General features: G+C 40.0%; 6 protein-coding genes across 6 annotated transcripts; 3 read left to right on the top strand and 3 right to left on the bottom strand.

Annotated features, from left to right (window-relative positions):
* Window positions 1–483: 483 nt before the first annotated feature.
* Window positions 484–1,602, bottom strand: METBIDRAFT_78220 (threonylcarbamoyladenylate synthase; the record flags this gene model as incomplete). Its single annotated transcript, XM_018858846.1, has 1 exon — window positions 484–1,602. One exon carries the CDS (start codon window positions 1,600–1,602, stop codon window positions 484–486), a length of 1,119 nt encoding a protein of 372 aa, XP_018711688.1.
* A 397-nt stretch (window positions 1,603–1,999) lies between these two features.
* On the bottom strand, window positions 2,000–5,107 carry METBIDRAFT_78219 (uncharacterized protein; the record flags this gene model as incomplete). The annotated part of the gene is made up of 2 exons (XM_018858845.1): window positions 2,000–4,057; window positions 4,202–5,107. The coding sequence occupies 2 exons, from the start codon at window positions 5,105–5,107 to the stop codon at window positions 2,000–2,002; spliced, it is 2,964 nt and encodes a 987-aa protein (XP_018711687.1).
* Window positions 5,108–5,455: 348 nt separating this feature from the next.
* Window positions 5,456–6,391, top strand: METBIDRAFT_69426 (uncharacterized protein; the record flags this gene model as incomplete). The annotated part of the gene is made up of 6 exons (XM_018858378.1): window positions 5,456–5,527; window positions 5,583–5,617; window positions 5,675–5,681; window positions 5,770–5,821; window positions 5,900–5,968; window positions 6,028–6,391. 6 exons carry the CDS (start codon window positions 5,456–5,458, stop codon window positions 6,207–6,209), a joined length of 417 nt encoding a protein of 138 aa, XP_018711686.1. The 3' UTR covers window positions 6,210–6,391.
* Window positions 6,392–6,858: 467 nt separating this feature from the next.
* Window positions 6,859–10,197, top strand: METBIDRAFT_42780 (uncharacterized protein; the record flags this gene model as incomplete). The annotated part of the gene is made up of 2 exons (XM_018857586.1): window positions 6,859–7,354; window positions 7,595–10,197. 2 exons carry the CDS (start codon window positions 6,859–6,861, stop codon window positions 10,195–10,197), a joined length of 3,099 nt encoding a protein of 1,032 aa, XP_018711685.1.
* Window positions 10,198–10,239: 42 nt separating this feature from the next.
* On the bottom strand, window positions 10,240–12,012 carry CST5 (Cst5p; the record flags this gene model as incomplete). The annotated part of the gene is made up of 1 exon (XM_018854074.1): window positions 10,240–12,012. One exon carries the CDS (start codon window positions 12,010–12,012, stop codon window positions 10,240–10,242), a length of 1,773 nt encoding a protein of 590 aa, XP_018711684.1.
* A 1,356-nt stretch (window positions 12,013–13,368) lies between these two features.
* On the top strand, window positions 13,369–14,766 carry METBIDRAFT_42620 (uncharacterized protein; the record flags this gene model as incomplete). Its single annotated transcript, XM_018857561.1, has 2 exons — window positions 13,369–13,677; window positions 13,753–14,766. The coding sequence occupies 2 exons, from the start codon at window positions 13,369–13,371 to the stop codon at window positions 14,764–14,766; spliced, it is 1,323 nt and encodes a 440-aa protein (XP_018711683.1).
* Between the last annotated feature and the right edge of the window lie 30 nt (window positions 14,767–14,796).

Here is a 14,796-nt window from a genome sequence, read left to right as displayed (position 1 = left end):
GTAGTATCCTAAGGATCCGAAGTACCGTACATACTTGAATTGAGAAATCTGATACTGAAAAAACAAGAACGTGCCACGACGCACCTAGTCAATTTGATGGCGATTAAAAGAGATTATCGGATTGTTCTTCATTTTCATTGAATCCTTTTCTAAAAAGCGGCGTAAAGATATAGAAATAGCCCTTACTTTTCAAAACATAATGACACTATCAGTTGTAGGAGGATCTCAGATCCCAATGCCGAAAGGTATAGTCGTGCTGAGTCGCGCACCTATCTAAAGCCTTGGTGATGCAGTTTGTTAAGATTCAGCACATGCACACTTGAAGTCATACTTTGCGAACAAGTACATGAAGTAAACGAAACTCTTGATCCGAGGCATAACAAATTCTCTTTTTTCCAAATCACTGAGATGCAAAATTCATGCCACAAATTTTTCTACCCCAAATAGCATTGTCCATATGCCGACCAGTACTATATATCGCTATCATGATTTGTAGTCCCCCTCAATGATATCACTAGCTGCTTTGGAAAGTCTATTCATGACCGCTAGACCATCTCCCACTTCTTCTACACCTTCCACCAAGATGTAGTCCACGCCCAATTCATCCACATCACGTAGTTCCCTGAATAAACTGTGTGCGATTTCTGTAGCAGAGTTACCGAGTTCACGCTCGATAACATTTGAAACACCCATCTCTTGAGCCAGGAGAAATCTGGTTGATTTGAGAATAGCAATTTTACCTTCCTTCTTTTTCAAAAAATGCCGGACTGATTCTGCGCCATCCCCACAATTGACAAAAAGTATAACCTTTGCGGTAGGTGAATAATGTTTGTACTTCATCCCAGGGGTTCTTACAGACTCAGATTTTCCAGCACTCTTCTTTGCAATCACAAGGTTTTTCCATTCTTCTCCTCCATACTTTTTTATGTCCTCGGCTGACACACCACCTGGGCGGAGCAACATAGGGGGACTGCAAAGACCATCGATGACGGTTGACTCCACGCCCACAGAGCAGGCCCCACCATCTAGAATATAAGGAATTTTACCATTCAAATCAAACATCACATGGCTTGCTAATGTTGGGCTAGGTCTAGTCGATGCGTTCGCAGAGGGCGCAGCCAAAGGAGTATCACTAAGTGCGATGAGTGCCCTTGCAATCGAATGATCTGGCATTCGAACACCCACTGTCTTTTGACCTGTTGTTACCAACTCAGAAATTGGGCAGTCCTTCTCAATTGGCACCAAAATAGTTAGAGGTCCAGGCCAAAACCTTTGCAAGAGCTTCTCATAGACAGGGGGGATTTTATGCAGCTCGGTTAGTATGACTCTTTGAACCTGCTCGATGGATGAAACATGAACAATCAAAGGATTGTCTGCCGGCCTGTTTTTGGCCTGATATATTGCTTTGACAGATTGATCATTAAGTGCAGAACCACCTAAACCATAAACAGTTTCGGTCGGAAACGCAACTACCTTGCCCGCTTGCCTGACTGCGCTCGCTGCCATGCGCATATCCTTTTCAGTATTCTCATCATTAAAGATAGGCTTTTCATTTAAAAATGAGATCGAATGCTTCAGTACTGCTAAAATTTTGGTATGCATTGCCCTTTTCAATAGTTTAGAATGGCACTTTACCGCTTGCATTTACGACAAACTTGCGATGTGCAATGACTCTCGAGTCTTGAGGCATTAAGATGGGTGTGCATATGAACTTCACTATTCATGTATCTATAAATTTTTCACTTCTCCAAATCTGCAAACTTAGAATAATGAATTTCAGGTTAAGCAGAGCCCCGAGAAATTTTCAAATTGTTGAGAAAAACTAATATTGGAGCCGGAATTTCTCAGCATCGTACACGTAGCTTTGTCGGGAGCTTCTAGCGGATTGAATACAAAAATGTGTGTTACATTTTTTGTAACTTAAACCGTAGAACTTGTGGAACTGATCCATTGGTATAGTCTATTCATGCGACGAAAAGTTATTTCACGGATTACTGCTTTAGGCAAATATCACATTTTCAGATATAGCAGCTTTCTCATCGTCATCCAACATTTCGTAGTAGAATTGGAAGTTCGCAACATTTTTTGTGATACATTCTTTGAAGAACTGGACAAGTGTATCCTTGATTCCTTTATCTGACATTTGATCATGTTCTTCCTCATCAGAATCCACATAAGATTTTAGTTTGTCGTAGTTGGGAATTCCCATTCCGTCCATATCCTCCCACCCATCTTCGTCATCACCATCGTCGGAATTATGGAGAACATAGTCATCAGAGTCGGGCTGCAGAGACTGGAACCTGAGTTCACTTACTAACAACTTTAAAATTTTCTGTGAAGCTGAAATTCGCGTAAATTTTTGCGGCATTGACTTCGCCATAGACCTTGTGATTATGAGATCACCGTCATATGGTATCAAATCACCATTCACTTTGATGCTTTCAACTCTTGGGTCTCCAAGTGAGAAGATTCTGCCCAACGCGAGTATGTTCTTTTGAATTTTTTCAACACCTCTCGTCACTTCAAACGACTCAAACCAAATGGGTAAAACCGTTCTCAAGCCATCTTGCAAGTTTCCAGATGAATCACTTATTTGCATACTTATGAGAGCGTCAATCATAAGATGAGTAGCTGTGTTGAGCGCTAGGTTGCAAAATACTAAAATTAGATTTTCGACTGTGAGAACTTCTTTCGCAATGGCAACTCGTCTGACTGTTGCCTCAAGGAGTTGAAAGAAAAAGTCACTGTTCAAACATGTCTGAAACCTTTCGAAAATTGTTATAACTATCAAGCCACAATTCATCGCTGCTTGGTCGCTTAAATTCAACGAAAGAAATTTTGAAGCAATATGAAGCAAAATGTCTAGTCCTGATTGCCCAGTATCTGGATCTGAGTACTTGATGAATAAACTCTCATTGTTTTGCATCAATTTGTTGAATAACTCTCCGGCGCTCTGCAAGATTTGATCATCACTTGCTTTCAAGATCAAGTCTCTCAACACTGGAAAGATATAATGAAAAATGTCTTTCGGGAGTTTCGGACAGGGAGAAGCTTCAATCACGTATCCTAGTAACTCTAATGCCAAATCCAATTGAGGAGTATACTGAACGCAATTTTGAGACAATGTGGTCCTAATGACTTCCACTAGAAAGGGGACCAGCTTCTGACAAACGCCTAGGAAAGTCTCCAATCCTATATTAGATAGCAAGACCTGCAAGCATTCACTTGAGTCAATCGTGACTTGAATATTGGCAGGATCCTTAAAAGATACCCGTAAAAACAAGTCAACAACCGAAAGATTCTCTTCTATTTCACACTTGAAAATAGTAACATTGTCTATGCTTATAGCAGCAGATATTGCTTCGAGAATAATGGGAAGCGTATCTTCGTCACTATCATCAAGAAGTAAATAGCAAGTTTCCATGATCGAAGATTGAAGCTTCAAACCCATTTTTTTCAAGTCGAAATTGTCTAAACTCTTCCACAAAGTCACGCTTATCAAGGCACTTGCCAAAATTAACTCATCACCTTTTTTCACAAGACCTTTTGTGCAAATGTCAAAAATTTTTTCGAGCCAGCTTGCACAAAGAGAATCGGCGGAGTTGTGCTTGGAAAAATTTCCAAATACTCTTGGGACCAAAAGAATGACTCTCGCCATAAGCAATGGTGGAATCTCTATGGAATTACTCGACAGGATCAAGGAATAAAGCGACTCCAAATATGGTGTTAAAGAGACACCATTGTCTGAAGTTATCGAATCCTGATCTAAAAAAAGTCCCTCACTCAAAAACAACATGGCTTCTAGTTCTATCCAACTTTCCAGACCCTGAGATAAATATAATTTAGTCAATTGGAAAATTGCGACCGCATCTCTTTCATTCAACTCACTAAGTAGCTCTTTAATCGAGTCACGAATAGTGGTTTGTGAAGATAATCCTGTTTCACTTGTCACAAAGAGATTAAAGTCTTCTGTGTAATCATGCATCGTTACCTTTGGGTACTGAGCACACATGGATAAAGCCACTGTAAATTTCTCGAATTGTGCCGAATCCAATGTCTCTCATATTTTGCGAAACCCTTGTGCAGCCGAAAGAGTCTCAAGAAGACTCATGAGATATTGAGACACAAACCTTTCAGGTTCATCCAGATTTTCGGTCTTTGAAATAGATACCAATACCTCGTCAACAAGAATTTGTTTCACCACTTTAGACCCCAATGAGATATCCTCATTCAATACATGTATAAGATCAGAGATCTCGCACGACAGAAATTGTTTTCTAAAGCTGTTCAAAATCTTTGTAAACACTTGGTACAAGTATGATCTGAGAGATAGCTGTACTAGCTCGACAGATATACTGGAGGAAGACAAGTTGATCAGATCCTTGACAAGTGAAAGTAAAACCTCACTGAGAAATTTGACATGACTTGCGACAGATCGCTTGCGCTCCTCCAGTTCATGCGCTTCTGGACTCAGTAAAGTGTCTAACACTGTGAGGTGTAATCTGAGTGCACTTATCTTGATTTCTGGCGACATTCCTGGTTGCTGAAGAAGATAGCCAACAAAGCTAATAAGTTTATTCCCAACTCCTCCTTCCCAAAATTGGCTTTCGCTTATCAAATCATCAAACAAGTCATTGAGCACGGACAAACTCCCCACTACCGATACAACACTCTGATTCTCAGTTGCACGTGTATATATCTTCTCGAGAAGGTCTGGCCACTCGTCTGGGAAGTCAACGGCTGCGATTTGTACAATTACGTAGGAACTCCCAGATCTTATTTTCGAAGAAGTCGACGACGTTGCAAGAAGAAGCAAGCTTTCACGAATAAAGGCCTTTGTCTCTTGCTCAATGGGTGGGCCGATGAACAGTTGAAATCCTGCAGACCAAAATTTGGGTACTAAGCGTTTCAAATGAAGCAAGCATGACTGTTTTACGTCTATCGGATGTGAACTATCGTGTGCGCAAGCCCGAATTAGTTCATAAACAGTTCTAGTGGGATTTTCCCCAGCTGTTCTATTGAATTCTAGCTCGGCATGGACCCTCAAGTTGTTGTCCGCACTATTTTGGCTGATGACTAATTCAATAAGATTCTCTTCTTTATTCATTCTCGAGCTACTGAGTCAAGAAAACGATTCTTGAGGTGATTGTAAATCGTTTTGAAGAAAAAAGAATCGCGATCACGTGATTTGTCATTTGAAATAGAAGCTTGTATATCTGACTCCAGAGAGTTAGAGTAACCAAACACGTATAATTAAATACTTTCTCGCCTTCAACTGACTTCAGAATTGTACTTCTTCTTTGTGCAAATTCTACGTTTGTTAAATTATACATTTTTAAACGCGCCGAGATAGCATTTGTGGTGCGACGACGCGCTAGATTGACTGCACATTGCTTTATTCCTCAATTGTTCACTCCGTCTGTTCTCTGTAACAACTGAATACTGCTTCAACACTATGGAATCATTTGACGGGCTGGACTTGAACGTGGTTTTCAAGGCTGCAAATTTGGCTGTCGGATCTTTAGCCGTAAGTACCACATAAACAAGAAGCTCAAAATCTATTTGCCATACTAACCACACAGGTGCTATCCGGTTTATCTCAGTTATTTAGTGGAATGTAAGTACGCCGAAATAATACTCCTTTCTTCCAGAACTTGAAATACTAACAAAATAGTCAATCTGTATGTCTTTTTCGAATAATCAATCTACAAGAAAGCGGTTTTTTCGGCGTATTATAAGACTGTTTTCGAGATGAAGTACTAACTTTAGTTTATTTTGGGTGTCTACATAATTGGCTTTGGAGCTATTGTTGGTATTCTTGGTATGTAAATCACACTTCGATGCGATGTATAAAGATGTCAAATCAGACAAAATGTCAAATCAGACACTAACAAGACAGAATTTTCGATCCCTCCTGAGGCTCAAACTTACGGGCTGTTTCTTTTCTCATTTGTGGGCCGAGGCGTTTGTATGTATAAGTTTCCGAACAGTTTGGTTCTATGAGCATTTATCAGTACTAACTTGCAGTTTACACTCTTATTGGTGCCAGTATCAATGGTGCCAGCTGGTTCAGACTTTTAGCGAGCCTTTTGATATTTGTAGTTGGGTTGGTTTATATTGCATTAGAGGCAATTCCTAGTATTTCTCCCCCAGAAAACATGAATCCTGAGGGGATTTCCATAGGAATTCAAGATGAAGACGTAGTGTAAAGTGGTGTGCCATATTTCGGAGTTCGAATTTTTAGTCGATCGTATCGAATAAATACAAACGTGTCTACAATGCCGTAATTTGTCCCAGCCACTTTATTTTGAGTGATAAAACGAGTGTTTCACTATTTCTATGTAAGAGCATACAATTCATGATAATAATGTGTTCCATGCGGTATGGATACTCGTGGCAAAGAGAGACCAAAGAATTTGCTAGTAATCAAGCTTCTTGGCATATATCAAACAAAGGGGAATCAAGTCCTGATCTCCTGAGAAGAACGATGATAAAGAGTCCCCAGATCAGCTGCAAAAAAATACGCAGTTGAACTGGGTTAGTTTTAGCATATCAATACGTCGTTTTAATGCCTGAAAGTGTGACATCATGAAATCATGAAGAAATTGTATATTCATGTTCCCGCACCTCGCATATTATTATGGACGCGTGCACTTAGAACTAGTCTCGAAACGAGGCCGCACGTCTCATGTAGAAGTCTGCTTGAATCGCAAAGCCGACTGACAAGAGGTTTATTTGGTGTGGAGTTCCAAAACATACATGTCACATAGCCCGAAAAGCATCCCGATCTCTCGAGGGTTTCAAAATTAAAAACAACAACAACAACAACAACAACAGCTTGGTCACCTGGGTGCTTCAATGGCCCGCATCCAGGAAAATGTCAAGGACTCTCCATCTTCATTGCAACAACAATCCCACGATGCCACGAAGAATGATCATAATACCATCCAAATACCCACTTCATCCTTTACTGCATTCAGACTTCTTTATGCCACTTCCGCTGAAGTGAGTCATTTAGCCTCCACTGTATTCCTTGGAAAAGTGCCCGACACTTGGATAAAGTTGTCTAATGCGCCATCTCTTTTTTCGAATTCAACATCCCATAAGTGTACCGCAAGACTGAAAATTCCGGCCACTACTTTGAGTCTCAAGAAGCGTATGAATAAGCTCACGGGTCTAGGCTCGTCACCGATCGAAAATTATGTCACTGAGAATACTCAAGAGAATATTTCTGAGCAAAGACTACCATTTGATGCCTGGGAAGAAACATCCTCAAAAAGCTTTTTATCCGACGAGACTGTGCTACGAAATGCAGTCACAAATTCGACAGCCTCGGATGATATGTCATTTGATAGTGGAAGTTTCAATGATATACTATACAGAAAAGCCCCAGATGATAGCTTGAAAAATTTACAAGATAGTATAGATGATTCAGACGAGGAATATTCCACACCAACAGAAGATCTTCCCTCTCTCAAATATAACGAGCATGCTAGGACTCAAATTCCTTATTTCCTGAACAAACATATCCCCGATGGAGGTACCAAATCGTTCCGGATTACAAGAGATAAATTGATGCAAAGGGACGATGAAGTCTGCCAAGAAGATATCTCCCCAGCTAATGTCAATATTTCAACAGGAAATAATGATGAACCCAAGCATGAACTAAAATTACTGATGGACTCGCAATGTGGAGCATATCCTACGAAAGACAAGCCCACATTTCACGTGAAAAAGTCAATTCCCTATTTAGCCAGCTCAGAGCTTTTCGGGGAGCACAAGAAGTCCTCAATGAAAGAAAGAAGTCTGGGTGAGTCTTCGTCTATGCGATATAAGTCTGAGAGGGCTGACGACAAGAAACTTAAAGTGCAGTTCGCAAACCCCCAACCAGAAGAAAAAACATCTAATGAAATCTTGCAACAGGAATACGTCTTGGCCGAACGAGAACACTATCGTGTCGTGCGGAAAATGCAGACGCTTGCTCGTAAGTCAAAAGGGAGAGCACAACTGAGCAGCTCAAAACTCAAGCTAAAGATTGTTGATAACATATTGCAGAAACGAAAGATTGGAGAGATTGTTAGAGTGGATAAAATGCTTGTTATGATACGAAAGGTTAGTAACATTTCAACAGTACTTTCTTTCACAGAGCGGAGTGACGCAGATTCTACCATTCAAGACCATTGGAGAGAATACTTTGTTGTGCTAAGAAACACCGGCAGTCATGTTAATCCTTTGCATGTTCTGTTGTTTGAAAGGAACAAAGGAAAAAATTTTGAAGAAAAACCTGAGCATTCCTTCGACATCAACGAAGACATTCGTGCAGACTTTTTCTCCCTCACGGACAAGACTATCAGTATTGCTAATCTCGTCGAAGATGGCTTGAAAATATTTATCATGAACATGAAGTATACAACAGTGGCTTTCAAATGGCTTTATATGATAAAGGAAGTTCTTAAAGAGGATTTCTTTTCTACTGTGAAAATTGATATTGCAGGAAAGAGGACGCAGATTAAAATTGACGTTCCTCGGCCACTTCTTGATCAATCTCTTGCTGGGGCTGAGCTTTTGAAGTTACACGAGCAGCCAACTGGATACGCAGTAGAGTCCGATGTTCTATTTTCATACTTGAGTACAAAAATCGGTACATATATGAGAGCTTTTGCAAACCGCAGTAACTCTGCTTCTGAGTGGCTTGAACAAAACTCTACCCCTGCATTTTGCTTCAAATATTATGACAGACTTGAGTGGATCCCCAGTGATGGAAAGTCGCTAGTCTTACAAAGTCAACTTTTGGGTGAAGGAGCCACTTTGGAGTACAGACAAATGACTAAGATTCCCTTGTCTGTAAAAGATACAAAGGGGAGAGTTATATCACGCCCAACTTCCATCGAAGGCTTCCTCTCGAGGATCACCAACACCATGGGAAAAGAATACTCCAAGTTCCGTTCTTTTTACAAAATTCAATACTTTTTCTCCTCAGAAAATATTCTATTTTTTTCATCACTACTCAGAGGAGTGCCTCCATCGCCGCAGAATCAACTTTTGAAAGAGGGTGTGGACAAAGGAAGCTTGTGCAACCTGCTACCTGATGTTTACCCAAAAACTTCTTTCGAATTGGATGATCACGAACATATCAGCTGGTTATCGAAAGCAGATTTCGAGAAATTTGATAATGAGGCTGTCGAAGAGTTTTCCAGAAAACTACGTCAAATAGTTGGTGCGAGGGCTATGGTAGATATTTGCATGATATCAGCGGTGAAAGCAATACCTTTTGAGAAAATCCAAGCCCGCCATCTTTATTTTCAGCTGTATTTGTGGTACTCGAGTCCAGTTGTCTTGGATGATATGAATATCATGGATTGCGGTTTCGAGATCGAGCTTTTTGACGGTAGTCAACTAAAATTGCTAGCACCTCTGAGAAATATAAGGGATGAGTGGGTTGAAAGGTTAAATGAGTTGGCAATATACTGGAGATCACATATGGCTAAACTTTCTTTAGCAGAAACATCAAGCAAGCTTAAAAATATGGCAAAGCTAAGACTGGGAGATTATGTGGATTCAAATCTCTCTTTCGGTCACGACAGTCTTGAGGTCGGTAAATCTTTTGCGAACGATATCACATTTACGTCTTCTGGGCTAGCAATGTCGACATGTGTATTGTGCTCTGGGTATCTATACCAAAAACAAAAAAAGCACTCTAGCTTTTCTCGATACTTTGTTGTGCTTTGTTCAGGATATCTTTTGATATATTCTCTATTCAAGCGCTCAAAAGTGACAGGCGTTCAAAAAGATACGCCTTACTACGAAAGATACATGACGATACCAATTTCGGAGTGCTACGTCTATTCTGAAAGTAGCACTCAGCTTGATCTTGTCGCTTCTCAAAAAGTTAAATCACCAGGAGAGTGCGATCTACCTAGAATATATCCTGATGGATGGAGATCGTCTGAGGAGGAATTCATGAGATGCTTTTCTATTTGGTTCGGTGGTAAGCGAGCATTACGACACAGCACGAAGCGTCAGAGCTCTAGCACGATACATGGAAAAGTGGACCTCAAAAATCCTGGTATGATGCACATGACCCGGAAGCTGGGTGTCACCGGAAAAATTCTTGTTTTTTTGGCAAGATCTAGGCAAGAGCGAGAACATTGGGTCTACAACATACTACAGGAGATTAATCGATTCTCTGCCAATTGATGTGTCATTCTGACATATATGAGGTATAGCTGATCTAAAATATTATAGTCTTTGCTTATTCATGACCTCGCTGATTAGCTCCAAGTCTGAGTCCGAATCAAATTCTGAATCTGAGTCAACAGAATTAGCATTTTCGAATAGTAATTTTGGGGTTTCCCTTTGTGGTTTTATGATGTTCAAAGGGCTTGTTGGTTTGGTATCATAGAGATCAGTGCAAGGTACAGACATTGGCAAAACACCTATCTTCATGAGCTCTTGTTCGAAGTTATCCGAGCGCTCACTCCATATTTCTTTTGGCTCGATACTCAGTACTGTTGAAATTCTTGGACCAGCCCGCTGATTAAAGACATTTTTTCGCTGCGATGGAAACTCAATAACATTTCTCTGATTCGGGACGATATTTGTTGATGATTCTTCTTCCACTATGTCAGACATGCGAATCGAAGATGTGATTACATCTGAGGGAAGTATTAGCAGATGATCGGACAATGCTATGCCCCATTTTTCGATTATCGCATCAGTCTCCGAATTCAATCTTAAAACAGGAATCTCTCCGCTTTTTGTCACAAATTGAATCACAGACGTCTCTGGGGTTGTAATGATGTGCTCCTCGTTAAGTGGAAACAATTTTGGGGAAGGACCTTCAGTCTCGATGACTATGAAGTTTGAAAATAGATAGACAATTAGCAGTGTAAACTGACTCTCACCAAATGCAACTTGAAGTTTATCGACTAGTCTCAAAGACCCCAAAGAAACTAAGACCACAAGATTGAAATTTGAATACCTTTTAAGCATATGCTTGATAAACTTATTCTTGATCTCTTCAAGCAGCCGGGTTGTCTCTTCATTGGATATGAATGGAGGTCCATAACTCCTAATGGAAGAGTCAGCCATAAACTCCCGTGTATCGTTCAATATTGAAAAGCTGTACTGTGATTCTCTACCTGCATTTGACTTTGGTCTCAACAGTTGATTGTCTTTAAAAAAGTACCTTGAGACACGATTTTCGGTACCGAAAGTCAAAGCCGAAGAAGAATCAGAATTTTCATTTTCGGAAGATATTGTCGTCAACTTCACAGACAACATGACATCTTTCATGAGATCGGAAATTATGTCTTTCGATATTGGGCAGACCTGATTCTTTTTTCCCTCTAACTCACAGTGTTTCCCTTCACACACTGGTAACACATTTCTTTCCACTACATTTTTGTGAGTGAACCTGCTGAAGGCGCCCTTTTTGATTGATTTTTCGAGTAGTATTTCAACGTTTGTCTGAAGGCATTCGCCGTGAACACAATCTCCACACTCAAGCGGCACCAACTTTTCAGAGTCAAGCTTTGTTTCCAAAATATCTTTGCAAATAAAGCAAGTTTCCTGATTGACGTTCAAGTCAAGTCTGGAGGCTTTTGTGAAGTAGGGTTTTATTCTGGGCCCTGAAATTGTTTTTGCGGGAAGAAGCTGAGGCTTGTTTGTATTTAAACCTGTCGTTTTTCTTGGTGGGGGTGGAGGGATATTCCAGTCACCAAATAACATACCAACCTGGTTGTCCAAAAGAGTGTTTATTTCATGATCCAGGTCAAGAACATCGAGCGGAGTCAAAAAACGATCAGAATCGGGATTTTTATGTTTCAATGAGCCGGGTGTCAGAGTGGGCGAGAAGGAAAGAGAAGGCATACTGGGAGATCCTTTAGGGGTCCTTAAAAAGGAATTTTGAGCCTGTAATGATTTACCTGACGGGGAGCTTGACAGCCGCCAAATTTTTTCTCTCCAGTTCGACTTTTGTTTAGGAGACGAAGTTTCCGGGGAATGAAGCATTGACAAATACTGGATGGCTTAGTTGAAAAGTGCTTCTGATAAATCTCAAAGCAAGAATACCATACAATGGCGTGTAATTTAGGCAAGCTGTTGGCACTTAAAATGGCCATAAAGATGAAAAGAGTATTTAAACTCGAATTTCGAAGAGTTTGGTGCAAGTTTGAACATGTGTATGGGTGTAGCCATTTCGGGATAATTGCATGCATGTGTGCAAATCATACATGATTATGCGTTATTTATCTTGGTTTATGTTGGGTAGGCCGCAGAACCAATCTCAAATGTTAAAATAGTTCGTCTTTAGCTGGTGTCTGAAAATATATAGTGGTTCCGATCTGCCTAATCTGGAAACATTGTCTGACTGAATTGAAGTTGTCATCACAATCATGAGATATTTTTATTCCAGCAATTTAAACTCTATCCTTTTATTCTCGTATTCCTGCATTTTTCAACTCTCACTTTTTTTTTACCTAATTCATCAGAGAAATACATGAATGCGACCAATTGCGGAGGGGGGGGGTGCAGCTAGAATGCACGCCTTGCCTGCGGATAATTCCAGCGCCACGAAACTTGAACATACAAGAATTCGATATGATACGTGTGGTCGCTTCTTGATACTCAAGAACAAAACTAGGCCGTTACGAACTTTCGAAATATTCTTCTAGAGCGATAAGACTTAAAGAAAAACTCAATCTATGATTCTTGTGGAAGAATTTCGATTTAACTTATCGTATCGCACTTTTATAATTATTATTTTCGTAGCTTTTCATCTCACAAAACATATGATACAAAGTTCCTAAATATTTTTTGTTATTTTTTTCTACTAAGAGTAAGAAAGCAGCATTTTTGATTAGCGATAATGGTATCTGTTGTATGAAGCTTGAAAATGATCAACTTGACGACGATATCAAAGATTCTGAATTAACAGGATCAAGTGATCTCCGGATGATGCATAGAATCAAATAAACACATCATCGAGGACCCAAGTTTCTCTGGACCAGTTTTAGAGCTGTATATTATTATATTTGTAATTGGTTTTTTTAGAAGCTTCATGAAATTCATCTCTATTACACATGATTTCGTCTTTGACAAATTCATCTTTCACATCTTCGGACTAGTTTGTTACCAGAGAAGAAATGATTTTTTTTAAAAAATTCAACAATCTGTACTTTAACTTGAATTGATCATTTCTAGAATGTTAAATGAGAACACTCACTTGCATAAGTCTCCTCAAATTTTTCACCGCTCAAACATTTGAAGCTCACTGAAGCGAGGATTATTCTCAGCACCCGTGCACCTCCAGACTCCTTGAATTATTCCGTAGTTGAGGCAACCAAACTATTGTCATAAACTTTAACCATGAGTAGTACAGACACCGATGATGTTTTGGACTTCATAAACTCTCTCCCTGATTCTAAGACCAATACGCCTGCACCTATAAACAAAAATACTGAATCTAATGATGAATTCTTGGAATTTTTGGACGAACTTAGTGCGCACGAGAAAACAACTAAGCCGTTAGGAAATTCCAAAGGTAAATTTGAACCAAAGAGAACCGAAAGCGCCTTGCCCCAGAGGGGAGACGAAAAATCCAATCTTAATGGTCAAAATAAGAAGTCTGTTGCTGCTTCGCTGCAAGAAACTTCCAATGAAAGCGAATACCGAAATGTTGACGTGGAAACAGGAAAACTGTTGTCCACATACGACCAAGCGGATCACAAACCAGTTGGTGACAAAGATAAGAGCAATACAGATCATTCCAAATTGTCGGCTTCCATGGAAGACGAAGCAGTAGACCCAATAACATCTATCTCTTCATGGTGGAACACGGAAGGGTCTAACAAAGTCTCATCTCTTTGGGGATCACTAACCTCAAACGCTCATCAATTGAGTGAAACTACGTTACAAATAGCGTCTAATACTTCACATCAGTTGTCCAATCAAAGACATAAATTTCTCACTGAAAATAGCAGTGTCGCTGATACCGAACAGATTTTGCACATTACAGGCAAGTTGAATTCAATTTTGTCTACAATGTCACAGCAAATTAGGGATGGATTAATTGATAAAGAAGACGAGCTCATGAATATTCTTCTCGTCTATGACTTAAACAATGTCAACTATTTGGACAGCCTTTGTGCCACAAAATTCAATAAAGTCATGAGCCAGGTCGAAGGTGGCATTAAGACCACAGTTAGCAATTTCAATCATAAAAATGAACACAATAAAAGCTCTGAGTACTATGAATTGAGCATGTTTAGCGGAAAAGCTATTGACGGGGAGAAATTGTGTTTTGCCAATCTTGAAAGCTCAATTAAGCACTACCTACAGATCGTCGATCTAGAAAAGCTGCATATTCCCACCGAGGAGTCTACTGACCATGAGATCAATAAGTCCAATGTATTTATCTCCATACAGCCCATCACATCAGGCAACGTTGACCAGCAGTCCAATGAAGAAGATAATATGGGCCCCGCCTATATTGAAGGTAACAACAGCAACTCGTTTACTTTCACAATGATATTGAAGGATATCACGAATAATATTACCATTGTGAGCAAGTCTCAGCCATTTCCTTTGAGATGGGCACGATGGGTTTCAGGCAGGCATGATGATGTGGATTCTGTTTTTCATTTGGGGGATGACGGTGAGTCTGTTGATCCAAGTGATTGGGTAAAGGATTGGATCCAAGATGGGTTGGGGTTGACATTTGCCGTCTTAGCACAGGAGTATGTCACAAGAAGGATGGGAATTTAACAAAGCAAAATGAAGCAAAAAAAAGAGAAA

Source organism: Metschnikowia bicuspidata (genome assembly GCF_001664035.1).
Source record: "Metschnikowia bicuspidata var. bicuspidata NRRL YB-4993 chromosome Unknown METBIscaffold_3, whole genome shotgun sequence".
NCBI lineage: Eukaryota > Fungi > Ascomycota > Pichiomycetes > Serinales > Metschnikowiaceae > Metschnikowia > Metschnikowia bicuspidata.
Note: the sequence above shows the minus strand (reverse complement) of the source record. Positions and strands in the feature narration are given on the sequence as shown.